The sequence below is a fragment of the Primulina eburnea genome, chromosome 5, assembly GCF_022965805.1.
Source record: "Primulina eburnea isolate SZY01 chromosome 5, ASM2296580v1, whole genome shotgun sequence".
Classification (NCBI taxonomy): domain Eukaryota; kingdom Viridiplantae; phylum Streptophyta; class Magnoliopsida; order Lamiales; family Gesneriaceae; genus Primulina; species Primulina eburnea.
The window spans coordinates 573,570-587,838 of record NC_133105.1 but is presented as its reverse complement, the minus strand read 5'-3'; the positions used below and the strand labels follow the sequence as shown (position 1 = coordinate 587,838).

At 40.8% G+C, this 14,269-nt stretch overlaps 1 protein-coding gene across 1 annotated transcript; it reads right to left on the bottom strand.

Annotated features, from left to right (window-relative positions):
- Positions 1-5,115: 5,115 nt before the first annotated feature.
- LOC140831984 (cytochrome b-c1 complex subunit 7-like) lies at positions 5,116-14,036 on the bottom strand. Its single transcript, XM_073195730.1, has 4 exons — positions 13,866-14,036; positions 13,615-13,772; positions 5,828-5,875; positions 5,116-5,420 (listed from the first exon to the last, which is right to left on the bottom strand). Exons 1-4 carry the CDS (start codon positions 13,999-14,001, stop codon positions 5,352-5,354), a joined length of 411 nt encoding a protein of 136 aa, XP_073051831.1. The 5' UTR covers positions 14,002-14,036; the 3' UTR covers positions 5,116-5,351.
- Positions 14,037-14,269: the final 233 nt, after the last annotated feature.

The window sequence follows — 14,269 nt, the reverse complement described above, 5'->3', positions numbered from 1 at the left end:
GGCTTACAAATTGATATGCCAGTTGAATCAATTGATCATTCACTAGAGGCATCAGTTCAGGTTGTGTCACCATCAACTGTACAACATCCTCCCTCACCATCTTTAGATCAAGAAGAAAAGACTGCTGATGAGACTCCGGTTCAAGGGACAATAACTGGAACTGATACTTCAGTTCAGCCAATTGCTGATACCAAGATAACTGACCAAGCCTTGGTCATTACTCAGCAAACAACAAGTGAACCAAGCACTTCTCATCAATCCAACCCTCCATCTTCAGCAGATTTTGATCTCATTTTTGAGGAAGTCCAACATATGCAGGACAGCATGAATCAAATAATTTCGGCCATTTCCAAAATTCAAAATACGCAACTTTCGCACAGTGTGAAGTTAGACGATACTCAGGAATCCATCAAAAGACTGAAGGCCATCGAATCTGCTGTTACCGCTCTTTCTTTTGCAGTCAGTGACATTCAGAAAAATAGAGGTATCATATCCGGTCTGACTGCCACTCAAGAACTCATTAATCAACGCGTCAACAATGTGGAATCGCTTATGTCTCGGAAATTTGATCTACTGCAAGTCACACTGTCTACTGCTATTGAAAATATGTCATGCTCTGTCACGGTTCTTTCTTCTCACGTTCGCAAGCTATCTGACAAGATGGAGCAGTTTGACAAAAAGGGGGAAGAGCAGAAGAATTCTTAGTAGTACAGCAGTATTGATTGTATCAGATTTCTATTATTTCAGTTGTTGATCTTATTTTATCTACTATGCAGAATTCAGTTATTTATTCCAAGTTTTGTCAAAACACCATAAAGGGGGAAATTGTTGGAAACTTAATTCCGGCGTTTGACAAAAGACTCAACTGAATTCAGCAACTAAAAGCTACCAACTGATCGACTTAACTGAACCTAGCTTAACTGATATTTCAGCAGATATTCTCGCCAGTTCATTCTCGCCAACTGATTTGTTATCAGCTGATCTTTCAGCTGTACACGTCATAAAGTGAAAACGACAACCGACAAATAGTACAGTCTTCTGCGAACTGGTAGTGGATCGCCGCATTTCAGAAGTTGCAGTGTACGATCTATCAGGGAATATTGACGTGGCAAACAACGGCTGTTATTCAAATAAATGTTACCGTTGACAGAAGCCTATAAATAGTCGAAGAGAGCAGCTGAAGAACTACCGATTCTGAACTACTCATTTTACTTGCTGTTACTCTGCGAAAATATTCTCTCAACTTCGTCAAATCAAAGCTCAAGCTTATCAGTTTTATCAGTAGCATTCAGGCTACGTTTTGAGCTAGAAAAAGCACTTTGTAATCTTTGATAAATTGTACAAGTTGTGCTAAGATCAGTTGTGATCTGTAAAAGAGTTGTTAACTAAGAGTTTCAGTTTTGGCAATAGATAAGTCCAAACTGAAGTGGGTCGGTACACGTTATTGTATTTGATCAAAGTCTTTTAGTGAATATCCTATCTTTGTGATAGAAGGGGTGACGTAGGAGTTATTCAAGTCTCCGAACATCCAGAAACATTTCCTGTGTTATTTACTTTCAGTTATTCATTCTATCTTTCAGTCAGTTAGTTTTCCGCTACTGTTTTATTCAGTTTAACTGATTGTTATCGACCGACGAGATACTTGAGTCAGTTTGTAACAAAACTGTACCCAACCTTTCGAAGAAGTTTTAATCTAGCAAGTGTTTATTCAACCCCCCTTCTAAACACTTTCACGTTGAGTTAATCGATCCTATCACCCTAGGTAGGTAGGATGTCATGCATGGCATGAACTCCATTCTTACAAATGAAATGATGTACATTTAATACATGTAGGGAATGCGCATTAATTTTACAGGTGATTGCGAATTAATAATTCTTTAAGAAAATGGAAATATTCACGCACCGCAGCTCCTCGAGAAAATGAACCTCTGTTTTTTCATATATTAAATTAATTAATGTCTGTGTCGGCTATATGAATAAATTCGGTATATCGATCTAAATCCAAAATTGAAACAGTTACTGTGTCTCTCTTTTTTTCTTTCATGCATATATGCAAAGATATGGTGCCCTACAAATATCCTCCAATGAAAGTACAGATTTTTTTTAAAGAAAAAGTCAGAGATGGTTGATCTTTCATTGATCGAAAAATCACGATTTTTTATAATATTTTGCAAATATTATTCACAGTTTTAATCTATTTTATTCAGATTTGTGATATATAATTTTTATTATTTGAATTTAGTCATCATGCACACGTTTTGTGTGTTTATATAGTTATTTTTTAACTAAATTTTGTAGATTGCGCCCGTGCATTAACCGCAAAATTTTTTTTATATCATACCTTTTAATCATATCATATTTTTATAACAAGTTCCAATTAATTTTTACAAAGTGAGATTCGATTTTGAGTTGCACGCGTATGGGTGGACGTTCAATTGTTAACGCTCAAACCCGATATGTTTTAAAAAAAAAAAAAATTTCAAGCAGCGGCGTGCGAGGAGAGGGGGGTGACCGACGCAAGGCTCACCACCCGCCCCCAATGCTCATCCTTTTTAAAAATTTTAAACGATTTTAAATTTTAAAAAAAAATTACATTTTTAAATGGTTTATTTTTTAATTTTTTTTTAAAAAAAATCAACTTCTAGTTAAAAAAAATTACCTTTATTGTTGAGCACAATACAACAACTATCTTTAATTAATTAGTATTTTACATATTTCAGAACGTTTATTTTAAATGTTGTTTTTATTTTATTTTATTTTATGTAAGCGTCATTTTTTTTCTATGTTTTATTCATTCATTTGAAATTTATAATCATATTTTAATTTTAAATAAGTTATATTAATAAAATACAATGAAATAATTTTAAGCTGTAAATATATTTAAAGATAATATTATTATTTATTTTAAAGAGTAATAATTTAAATGATATAAATAAAATTTAAAATATAGTTTTTAATGTCAAATAAAATAAAGAAGAATGTGTGGACAGTGAGACCCACAAATAAGAGTGAGTCTCACGTGAGACCGTCTCACGGATCTTAAACTGTGAGACGGGTCAACCCTACCCATATTCACAATAAAATGTAATACTCTTAGCATAAAAAATAATACTTATTCATGGATGATCCAAATAGGAGATCCGTCTCACAAATATGACCCGTGAGACCGTCTTACACAAGTTTTTGCTCACAAATAATTAGTGATGATATTAAAATGAATGTGAGAGAATGAGAGTGTTGATATACACAAAAATTCATGTGAGACGGTGTTATAGATCAATTTTGTGAGACAAATATTCCATTGAGTCGTTCATGCAAATATTGATTTGTATGTCAAAAATATTATTTTTTATTGTAAATATAGACATTATTCACCTGTATCACGATTAAAGATCTGTGATATGTGAATCCGCTGATTTTTTTATGAGATGATGGGCGTTATAACATGAGCCAATGTAAATGTCTTTATTTAAATACAAGAACCATCCCTTAAATTAAAGTATGGTCACGCAATCACATGGAATGTCCGCAAAGTAGATAAATACTTTGATCAAGCTAAGATAGCTGCAAACTGGCCGAAAGACTTAGCTTGTTCTATTTCTTCATATTTCAGTTTGACAAACCAATTTCAACATTCGAGATGACCCTGCAAACCATGATATGATTTGATTTTTTGCATGTGCAGTCAAGTTTATAGACGTATAACGAATTTCCCATCATGTGAATTTAACCAATATTTCGCTGGGACCATTTACATAAACCAACACTTACCAAATAGATTTTTTCCCAAGTTAATATTTTAAAACAAAAATGCATTTAATGTTACATGGGGAAAAATAAATTATTTTCTAAATACACATCTTGCATCTCTTAACTTTTAACTTCAAACAATTTTTAAACATTCTACACATCCAAACGTGTCCATTTTCTTTAATTAGAAAATACTTAGCTGACAAAGTTTTGTCCATGTAAAATAGCCAATACATCAACGAACAACCAACGTAAGAAAGGCTGTAATAACTTTTAGTAGAGCTGTCAATCCGATTCGGATTGAGCATATGTTTAACCAACACGTCAACAAATTTAAACGACAACAAAAAAAAAATATTATTTTATTATTTATATCATAAATATTTTTTATAAATTAAAATCTTAATTTTTTTATTTTTCGTCATGTTTGTTACGAGATTATTCAACTATCGAAAATTAAATGACGTTATTTTTTGGATCATTTTTTGTTACTATTGAATATTATAGTCATTTGTATAAATCATAAATTAAAAATCACAAAATTAATTCTAAAATTTATAATTTTGTATGAGATTAAATTAAAATTATTAAATGAATAATCAACCAAAAAATAAAAAATTTGAAAAGAAAAAAGAAAATGCATGTAGATATACATTTTGAAAAGTAGAGAGAATGATCATAAAGGAGTGGGTCTCACGTGAGACCGTCTCACGAATCCTAATCTGTGAAACGGGTCAACCCTACCCATATTCACAATAAAAAATCAATGCTCTAGCATAAAAAATAATATTGCCATGATATAGATATATGGATAAGCCAAATAAGAGATCCGTTTCACAAATACGACATGTGAGACCGTCTCATACAAGTATTTGCCATGATATAGATACATGATATGAGAGATGATAAAAGAGAATGATGTGAAGTGAGAGAGAGAAAGAGTATGTGTATGAATTAGAAGTTTTAACAATTAATCCAAATCTTTGGATTAAACCAAGTGACAATTTATAGTTGTACCTATATGTTAACGACATGAAGATAACAATCTATCGAAAATTTGAATACATCTAGACTTTTATAGAGTTTTTAAAAATCAATATTGAATATCAGTTAGACTATTTAAAAATCTATTAAAATTTATTTTGAATATTACTAAAATTCTATAAAATCTAGATTTTTAAAATCTACGAAAGTTATTAATATTCCTACGTCGAATACAAAATCAAAAGTTATTAATTTTATTTAAAAATATATAATTTATTTTGTTAAATAATCAAATTCAATTCAACCTTTGTGGCAGAAAGTTTAAAAGTATACTCCCAGAAGTTGCAGGTACCATATACAGACCACTACTGAGATTAAGAATTGCAGAAGAAAGTGAATTTATTGCAAGCACCAAATCCAGCACCTGTTGGTAAATTTTTTACAACCATATAGAAAATAAACGCCTAACATATAAGTCAGCCAACGGATCATCAAATATCAACCAGACAAAAAAATCAGAGAACACATTATAGTCCATTGCTCAGAAAGGATCAAGTTGCTTATTTGATCATAAGAAATGAAATTCAATTAAAGGCCGCGCATGTATGCAAATCCATTCAGGGAATAGTACGCTGATAGAGGGGCAAAGCACCCAGTGCTTCGCGCTCAGCCCTCTCTCTCTTAACCTGCAGTGATATTATGAAGGAAGAAATAAATGTTAGCCAGTACGAAGTATACAAAAATAATAAAAGTGAAGGTGGAGGCAAACTAAGAACCAAGACGGCATGAAGGGTGTTGGTTTAAAAGCTAATACAATTTGATTTGGTTATTTACACCCCCACTTGGATTCAAAACCGGGGAGGCAACTCAACCAGTCTTGTTAGCCAGTTTGCGTCAGATGTATACATGCAAAACATATCAGAAGTAAACAAGTAAGAAAAGGCAAATAGAGTCATGAAATGATATTATTTTGCAATACACTGATGGACAGGGGAAGCTAAACCCTTTGACATAATTGAGAAAATATAGTACTTCGATTACTTTTTTAAGATAGTTTCGCACTAAACACAATAACACAGTATAAAATACTTACAAGAGCTAACATCTCCTGAAGATAGCTCCTATATGGTGTCTGCATAGCCTGTCAATGAGAAAGATGTCGAACAATTGGATTATTAGCACAATAATATTGAAAGTCTATAACTGATCTAATTACTCTATCGACAGCGCATTGGAAAATGTTAAATGGAAAACTAGCAGTCAGATAAGATTTTGACATTAATATTAAGATCATCAGGACTCCACTACAAATGCACGAGAAAAAATAGCACAGCCAAAAAAACAGAAAGATAGAACAATATTTGATCCTAAATACTGAAATTTGAACTAAGTTTCCAGCCCCCTCATTGCATGCCAGAAATAGTACAGAAAAAAATTGAGCTGCAAAGGATTTTGCAGCATGCAATCTATAGCCACAGGATAGTAATGGACAGTCTTCTTCAAACAAAATGAAACTAATTCGCATATTATAGACCCCCTTTCTGCTCCTGCTGCAACAATGTAGGATTTTGTGAATTTCAATTGTGCTGCTTCATCATGGTGCAGAAAAGTGGTGAGATAACATTGACTGGCAGAGCATTTGATAAAGGGATGGCCCAGTAGCATAGGGATTCAGCAACTTGTGAGGGTTTTAGGGGCTAACCAAGGCGCACTCACTGGAACAAACAGTTTCACAGAAATACCTAAGACCACAATAATGGATGCGGAGTAGTTGCTCCAGGAGCCCGTTATGCAGCCACACTAGAGCAGGCCCAGGCCGTGACAATAGCTCATATTTTGTATTGCACAAATAAAGAACAAGAATCCACCAAATTCACTCCAAAATAAACAAACATTTTATAGACCTATTGATTATTAAAAAAACTTGTCTAAAACAATCTAATGAGTCATTAAAAAAAGATTACCGGAGCAAAACTTATGGGGATACATAATAACACAATATTGTTTTGTACAAATCAAAATCATAAAAAAATAAAATGACAGGCTGCTCTAAATTTAAGAAAAAATCAGTGAATGTGATGAATAAAAATATCACACACGGTGAAGGTGTTTCCCTTTCCAATCCAGCCACATAATTTTTCTGAAAAAGGGGAGATCCATACGCAAGGGTCAAAAGACGTCTATTTTTGCTTTTCAAACCTATCATGCAAAATTCGCGAGGAAAAATAAAGATTGATGCATTTGGATCACAGTACCTTATAGACATCATCAGAGGAACTCTAGTAATCCAACCCAATGATAGGGATATCAAGTTGCTTCTTCACAACCCAACGAAGATATAGAAATAGAAGAGATCTACTCCACACGTGGACAATCATTCAAACTTACCAACCAACAACAGCAAAATAGGAGCAGATCAACATAAATCAGCAAGTACTTACAAGAGAAATCTGTCAATTATACTATTTTCGAATTTAAAATGGTCCACAACTGAACAGTAGATTCTATCACAGTAAGTTGAAAAATTAACTGGCAACTAAGTTTTCAGATTGTCGCATAGTTTCTATTTCTGTGGCTTCAAATCGTCAAGAATATGACATGCATACATACTTGATACCCCATGGATGAGCCCATCACCCCTGGCCCATCCCAAGCCCAGGTGGAAGACAGGCCCATCAAGGACCCAGGTATTCTCCTATAAATACCAGGTTTGAGCGTATGATTATGGATTCAATATATTGTTCTCAGCAGCACCCTTAGCTGCTCCCCCCATATATCCTCAGTCACTGACTTGAGCATCGGAGGGGCTACGCCAGGACACTCTCCTGGCCCCCTCTTAACGGTCTTTTTCTTGATTTCAGGCTCAGGGTCATCTTAAAGCCCACGTCTGAACTAGTGACGCTCGTTGGGATCGGACCCTAGATTTCTCGTGAGTATCACTTGGCACCGTCTGTGGGAAGTTTGAGTTAAGACGTAGATATGGTAGGTAAGAGAGGGAGTGGAAGAGCTACCTCAGCATCATCACGTCCTCGGAGAGGACCTGAACCATCTCGTGCTGAGACAATACAGGAACAGCCGCATCTTGAGACGAGACAGGAACAACCTCGTCAAGAGACGAGAACCGAGCAGCCCCTTCACGAGACAAGGGTCGAGAAACCCCGTCCCAATGAGAATGTGGGGAACTTGACCCTAGAACAGTTGGGTCAATTTATCACCCGGATAGTGGATGAGGCCATGAAGAGGAATCAAGAGTCCATGTTTGCAGAAGATCAGGCCGCTCGCCAGGAACGAGAGGAGAATGTGGAGGGAAGTCAGAGTAGGGTGGAGGAGATGCGACCCCGCACAAGTGAGGAGAATCCGGAGATGGAAGAGATGTGGAGGGAAATACGGACGCTGAGGCAGCAATTGGGAAACAGAGATGCAGCCCCCAAGAAAGGAAGTCCTTTTTCCCTCGCCATTTTGGAAGAAGGGCTTCCTCCAAATTTCCGACAGTCAAACGTTGGAGAATATGATGGACATACAGACCCCGAAGAACACTTGGGGAGGTTTGAGAACACAGCTCTGTTGCATCAGTATTCAGATGGAGTCAAGTGCAGAGTGTTTCTGGGCACTTTGGTGAGGTCAGCCCAGCAATGGTTTAATTCCTTGCCGCCCAACTCCATACGCTCTTTTGAGGATTTCTCAGCTGCTTTCTTGCACCGATTCGCTAGTAGCAAAAGGCACCAAAAAAACTACTTGAGTTTGTTTGTAATGAAACAGCAAGAGGGTGAAACTTTACGGGAGTTTGTCCAGCGCTTCAACAGCGTAGCGTTGGAAATACCAGCGGTCACTCCTGACATCATGATAAGTGCCTTTACCCAGGGACTTAGAGGAGGAGAATTTTTCAAATCGCTTGTCAAGAAACCTCCGTCGAGCTATGATGATTTGTTAGTTCGGGCGGAAAAATATGTAAATCTCGAAGATGCCCAACGGCATAAGAGGATGGAGCAGCGACTTGGGGGAAGTAGAGTTAAGGGAGCGGAAAGAGGAAGTAGGAAGAGAGGCGCGGGCGAGAGGGAGGATGATAAGGCTAGGGGCAGAGGACTGCTCTCATCTCATGTTCCTCTGGATGGGAGTCGAGATAAGGTGATGGAGGTGAGGGAGTCAGGGGAGAGGGGGGAGAAGTCGCAGAGGGTTGAGAGCAGTGCTCGACCTCCTCCGCGGGGTAGACAAGAGGGGTCCTCGTCTGGGAGTGAGTTGAGATCTCGCCCGTCTTCTAGGCGGGGTCGAGGCCCTCCATGGATACATCCGAGGATCGAAGAGCCGAGGAGAGAGGGTCGATGTCAAGATGTCCCTCAGGAGCCCGTCGAGCCGAGAAGGGGAAGGAACGAGGATAACCACCCTACGAGAGGAATGATTCATATGATCTCGGGGGGTGCTGCTGATGGAGACTCTGGGCGAGCTCGGAAGGCACATGAGAGAAGGTTGGAGAACTTTGAGATATCTAAGGGTGAAGACTTACCACAAGATCCCATCATCGGCTTTGGACCGGAGGACCTCCGAGGCGTTGTGACTCCCCATAACGATGCCTTGGTGGTGACGGCCACCATTGCCAACTATGATGTGGCGAGGATATTTATTGATAATGGAAGCTCCGTAAACGTCTTGTTCAAGAGCACGTTGGATCAAATGAAGCTGGAAGGATTCGAGTTTGAGCCGGTCTCCACCCCGCTGTATGGGTTTGCAGGACACGCCATCCCGCCTTTGGGTCAGATTGTTCTTCCCTTATCCTTGGGGATTGGTCCTCGGCGGGTAACAAAGATGATAGCTTTCACTGTGGTTGATATCCCGTCAGCATATAATGGAATCATAGGGCGGCCATCCTTAAAGGATTTCAGAGCCGTAGCTTCCACTTATCATCAGAAGCTTAAGTTTTATGTGGGAAAAGGAGTTGGAGTCTTGTGTGGGGACCGAAAAGCCGCGCGTCGATGTTATGAGGGGGTGGTGAGGGAGGAGCGGAAAAGAGCGCGTGTAGAGGTTCACATGATTAAGAGAGGAAGAAGTGAGTGACTTTGTTCCAGGGAGGTATAAGAGGAGCATAAAAGTTGGAGAAAGCGCAGGGTAAGGCTTAAAAGGGACCCTGAAATGCTTACCACCTCAGAAAATATTGCTCTTGAATTTATTGTTAATGTATTTCATCTTTCCATTTTCCTATGTAATTAGTTGGAATTCAATAAAACCAAGTTCTTATATTAAGTTCATGGATGTTGTATTGTGAGGAGCAAAAATTTTATTTTCCTGCTAAGACATCATCGCCTAGCAGAGGAGCAGTTGGGAGAGGAGCAAAAATTTTATTTTCCTGCTAAGGCATCGCCTAGCAGAGGAGCTGAGTTGGGGTGCAAGAGAAATTTTATTTTCCTACTAAGGCATCGCCTAGTAGAGGAGCAGAGTTTGGAAGAAGAGAAAAATTTTATTTTCCTACTAAGGCATCGCCTAGTAGATGAGCAGCGTGAGAAATTAAATTTTCCTGCTAAGGTATCACCTAGCAGAGGAGTTAGAGGGTGGAGGTGTTGAATCTTTATTTTTCCTGCTAAGGTCTCACCTAGCAGAGGAGTTAGAGGGTGGCGGTGTTGAATCTTTATTTTTCTGCTAAGGCATCACCTAGCAGAGGAGTTAGAGGGTGGATGTGTTGAATCTTTATTTTCCTGCTAAGGTCTCACCTAGCAGAGGAGTTAGAGGGTGGCGGTGTTGAATCTTTATTTTCCTGCTAAGTCTCACCTAACAGAGGAGTTAGAGGATGGAGGTGTTGAATATTTATTTTCCTGCTAAGGCATCACCTAGCAGAGGAGTTAGAGGGTGGATGTGTTGAATCTTTATTTTTCAAGGTCTCACCTAGCAGAGGAGTTAGAGGGTGGAGGCGTTGAATCTTTATTTTGCTGCTAAGGTCTCACCTAGCAGAGGAGTTAGAGGGTGGCGGTGTTGAATCTTTATTTTCCTGCTAAGGTCTCACCTAGCAGAGGAGTTAGAGGATGGAGGTGTTGAATACTTATTTTCCTGCTAAGGCATCACCTAGCAGAGGAGTTAGAGGGTGGATGTGTTGAATCTTTATTTTCCTGCTAAGGTCTCACCTAGCAGAGGAGTTAGAGGGTGGCGGTGTTGAATCTTTATTTTCCTGCTAAGGTCTCACCTAGCAGAGGAGTTAGAGGATGGAGGTGTTGAATATTTATTTTCCTGCTAAGGCATCGCCTAGCAGAGGAGCAGAGGTGGAGGGGGGTGTTGAATTTTATTTTCCTGTTAAGGCGTCGCCTAGCAGAGGAGCAGAGTGGAGAAGGAGACTTGAATTTTTATTTTCCTGCTAAGGTATCGGCTTAGCAGAGGAGTTAGAGGGTGGGGTGTTGAATTTTATTTTTCTGCTAAGGCCCGGCTTAGCAGAGGAGTTAGATGGTGGAGCTGATGAATTTTATTTTCCTGCTAAGACCCGGCTTAGCAGAGGAATTAGAGGGTGGAGGTGGTGAATTGTTATTTTCCTGCTAAGGCGTCGCCTAGCAGAGGCGCCTAGCAGAGGAGCAGACTGGAGAAGGAGAATTAAATTTTATATTCCTGCTAAGGTATCACCTAGCAGAGGAGTTAGAGGGAAGAGGTGGTTGATTTTTATTTTCCTGCTGAGGTCTCACCTAGCAGAGGAGTTAGAGGGTGATGGTGTTGATTTTTATTTTCCTGCTAAGGTGTCACCTAGCAGAGGAGTTAGCGGGGGAAGGTGGTTGATTTTTATTTTCCTGCTGAGGTGTGACCTAGCAGAGGAGTTAGAGGGGGGAGGTGTTGATTTTTATTTCCCGGATTAGCAGAGGAGTTAGAGGGTGGAGGCGTTGATTTTATTTTCCTGCTAAGGACCGGCATAGCAGAGGAGTTAGAGAATGGAGGTGTTGAATTTTTATTTTCCTGCTAAGACCCGGCTTAGCAGAGGAGTTAGAGGGTGGAGGCATTAATTTTATTTTATTTTTCTGCTAAGGCATCGCCTAGCAGAAGAGTTAGAGGGTGGGCGCGCTGAATCAAATTTTCCTGCTAAGGCATCGTCTAGCAGAGGAGCAGGGTTAGGGAGGAAGAACATTTTTTTTGGTTAGTCGATAACGAAAGTTGTTGGGGGAGCAGAGTTTACGGGAATCGACCTGCCCGGTCAGGTCGTGGGGGTGTGGGGGCAACGCCCCCATAAAATTTTTTCAGAAATTACACAACCATTCACAAGGGAATATATCAAAATTCTCAACGTACTGGACGAGCGGTCGATGCGTTTGGCGAGCATGAAGAGGCGAGCGGGTGGCTGCGGGCTGAGCGGGTGTGCGAGGCGAGATGGGGGGCGCTGGACGAGCAGGCGCACTTGGGCGAGGGTGGAATGACGTGAGGCGTGCTAGGGGGCGCCGGAGGGGGCGAGCGCTTGCCTGGGCGAGCAGGCGTGATGGGGGCGCCGGAGGGGGCGAGCGCTTGCCTGGGAGAGCAGGCGTGCTGGGGGCGCCGGGCGAGAGCTTGGATGGGCGAGCGTGGCGTGCTGGGGGCGCCGGGCGAGAGCTTGGATGGGCGAGCGTGGCGCTCGGTGAGGGCGAGTGCTTGGTTGGGCGAGCGTGGGCTCGGCTGGGCGAGCTTAGGCGAGGGGGCGAGCGTGGCGAGGAGCTGGCGCGTGGGCTTGGGCGAGCTCGGCTGGGCAGGGAGACGGCGAGGCAGGCGAGGCGGGCGTGTGGGCCCGGGCGAGCATGAGAAGGGCACCCGGCAGGGCGAGCGGGAGGATTGGCGAAGTGCGGCGCGCGAGGCTGGGTGCTTGGGCGAGCGAGGGGCTCGGATGGGCGCTCGGCAGGAGACGAGGGGAAGGGGGCTCGGCTGGGCGAGCGCAGGCAGGGCGCTCGGCAGAGCGAGCGGGAGGATGGCGAAGCGCGGCGCACGGGGCTGAGCGCTTGGATGCGTGGGGCTGGGCGAGCTTGGATGGGGTTTCGGCGAGGGTAGCGAGGCGATGACTCGGGCGTGGGTGGGGAGAGCTGGTGAACGAATTGAAGAGAAAACTATAACAAGATTGCAATACGATTTGATTTGTTTCCAAATTTTTGGGGACTGACGAATGACTGAAAGATAATGCACAACTTGCACCCGGTGACCCGAGGACAGCACGACTAATCGAACTTTGAACCTGCGATTCAGTTCGACTCGGGAGGGGGAGACTGGTGATACCCCATGGATGAGCCCATCACCCCTGGCCCATCCCAAGCCTAGGTGGAAGACAGGCCCATCAAGGGCCCAGGTATTCTCCTATAAATACCAGGTTTGAACGTATGATTATGGATTCAATATATTGTTCTCAGCAGCACCCTTAGCTGCTCCCCCCATATATCCTCAGTCACTGACTTGAGCGTCGGAGGGGCTACGCCAGGACACTCTCCTGGCCCCCTCTTAACGGTCTTTTTCTTGATTTCAGGCTCAGGGTCATCTTAAAGCCCACGTCTGAACTAGTGACGCTCGTTGGAATCGGACCCTAGATTTCCCGTGAGTATCAATACTCATTTTAGGTATAAAAACCTTCTAAAACTGGCATTCTCCAAGAATTGAAATTTCTCAAACAAGAGTCTGTTAGAATAGAAGTTTAAGCGAACTAAATTGAGAGACAAACACAACCAGGCAATTGGCTTAGCTTGATAGCATTTTCCTTCAACAATCACATTCTATTGGAAAATTCAAAGAATACACCACCAGCATATATACAAAGGAATTCACACAAAAAATTACTACGAAATCCATTCAATACATCAAAACCAAATCAATAATTGCTTACTTTCAGACAATCCAGACGTATATACCAATAGAGCAGACCTCTTTCGCAGCTATTAAGGAGAAATAAACAAACACTAAGCTGAAAATCACCTGAAGTTCTTCAGGAAGTTCTTCGTGCTTCATGGAGAGGTCTATGGCGCGCTTCAGGCGTTGATTTCTCGCATCAACGATCTCTCTCGGCAGACGATTAAGCGCCTCCTTTATATCCAGATCGTACATCGGATCATACAGATCATCGTATCGTAGCCCTAATTCAAACATCACCAAACAAAATAAAAAATCCTCAAAACTAAAAAAAGTAAAAATCAAATCGCACACGCATATGTAAATCTCAGTATTACCAAATTTTCGGAGGCGATTAGAGATGGCTTTCATGTGCATAGAGGCGAGTGGGTTGCGCTTGGGGTCGACGAGCCATTTGGAGAGAGCGGACAACATTTCTTCTCCGCGTGTGGAAATCTCTGGTGTTGATTGCATTTGAGCTTTGTGTATAATGGAACGAGATTTAGAGTACTCGGTTGGGCCATACATTCCAAACTCCAAGACCCATTAGTAAAGCCCGTTAACAATATTACTTACTTGGTCCATATTATACACCAATACTATGTATGCTACTTGCACCAAGGAGCCACAGTACTTATTATATTACAAAGAAATATAATTAGGAATTGTACTTAAAATTCATTACTCATTTACAAAATTTTACGAATTTATAAATGAAAATTTGATAATAACTTTTATAAAA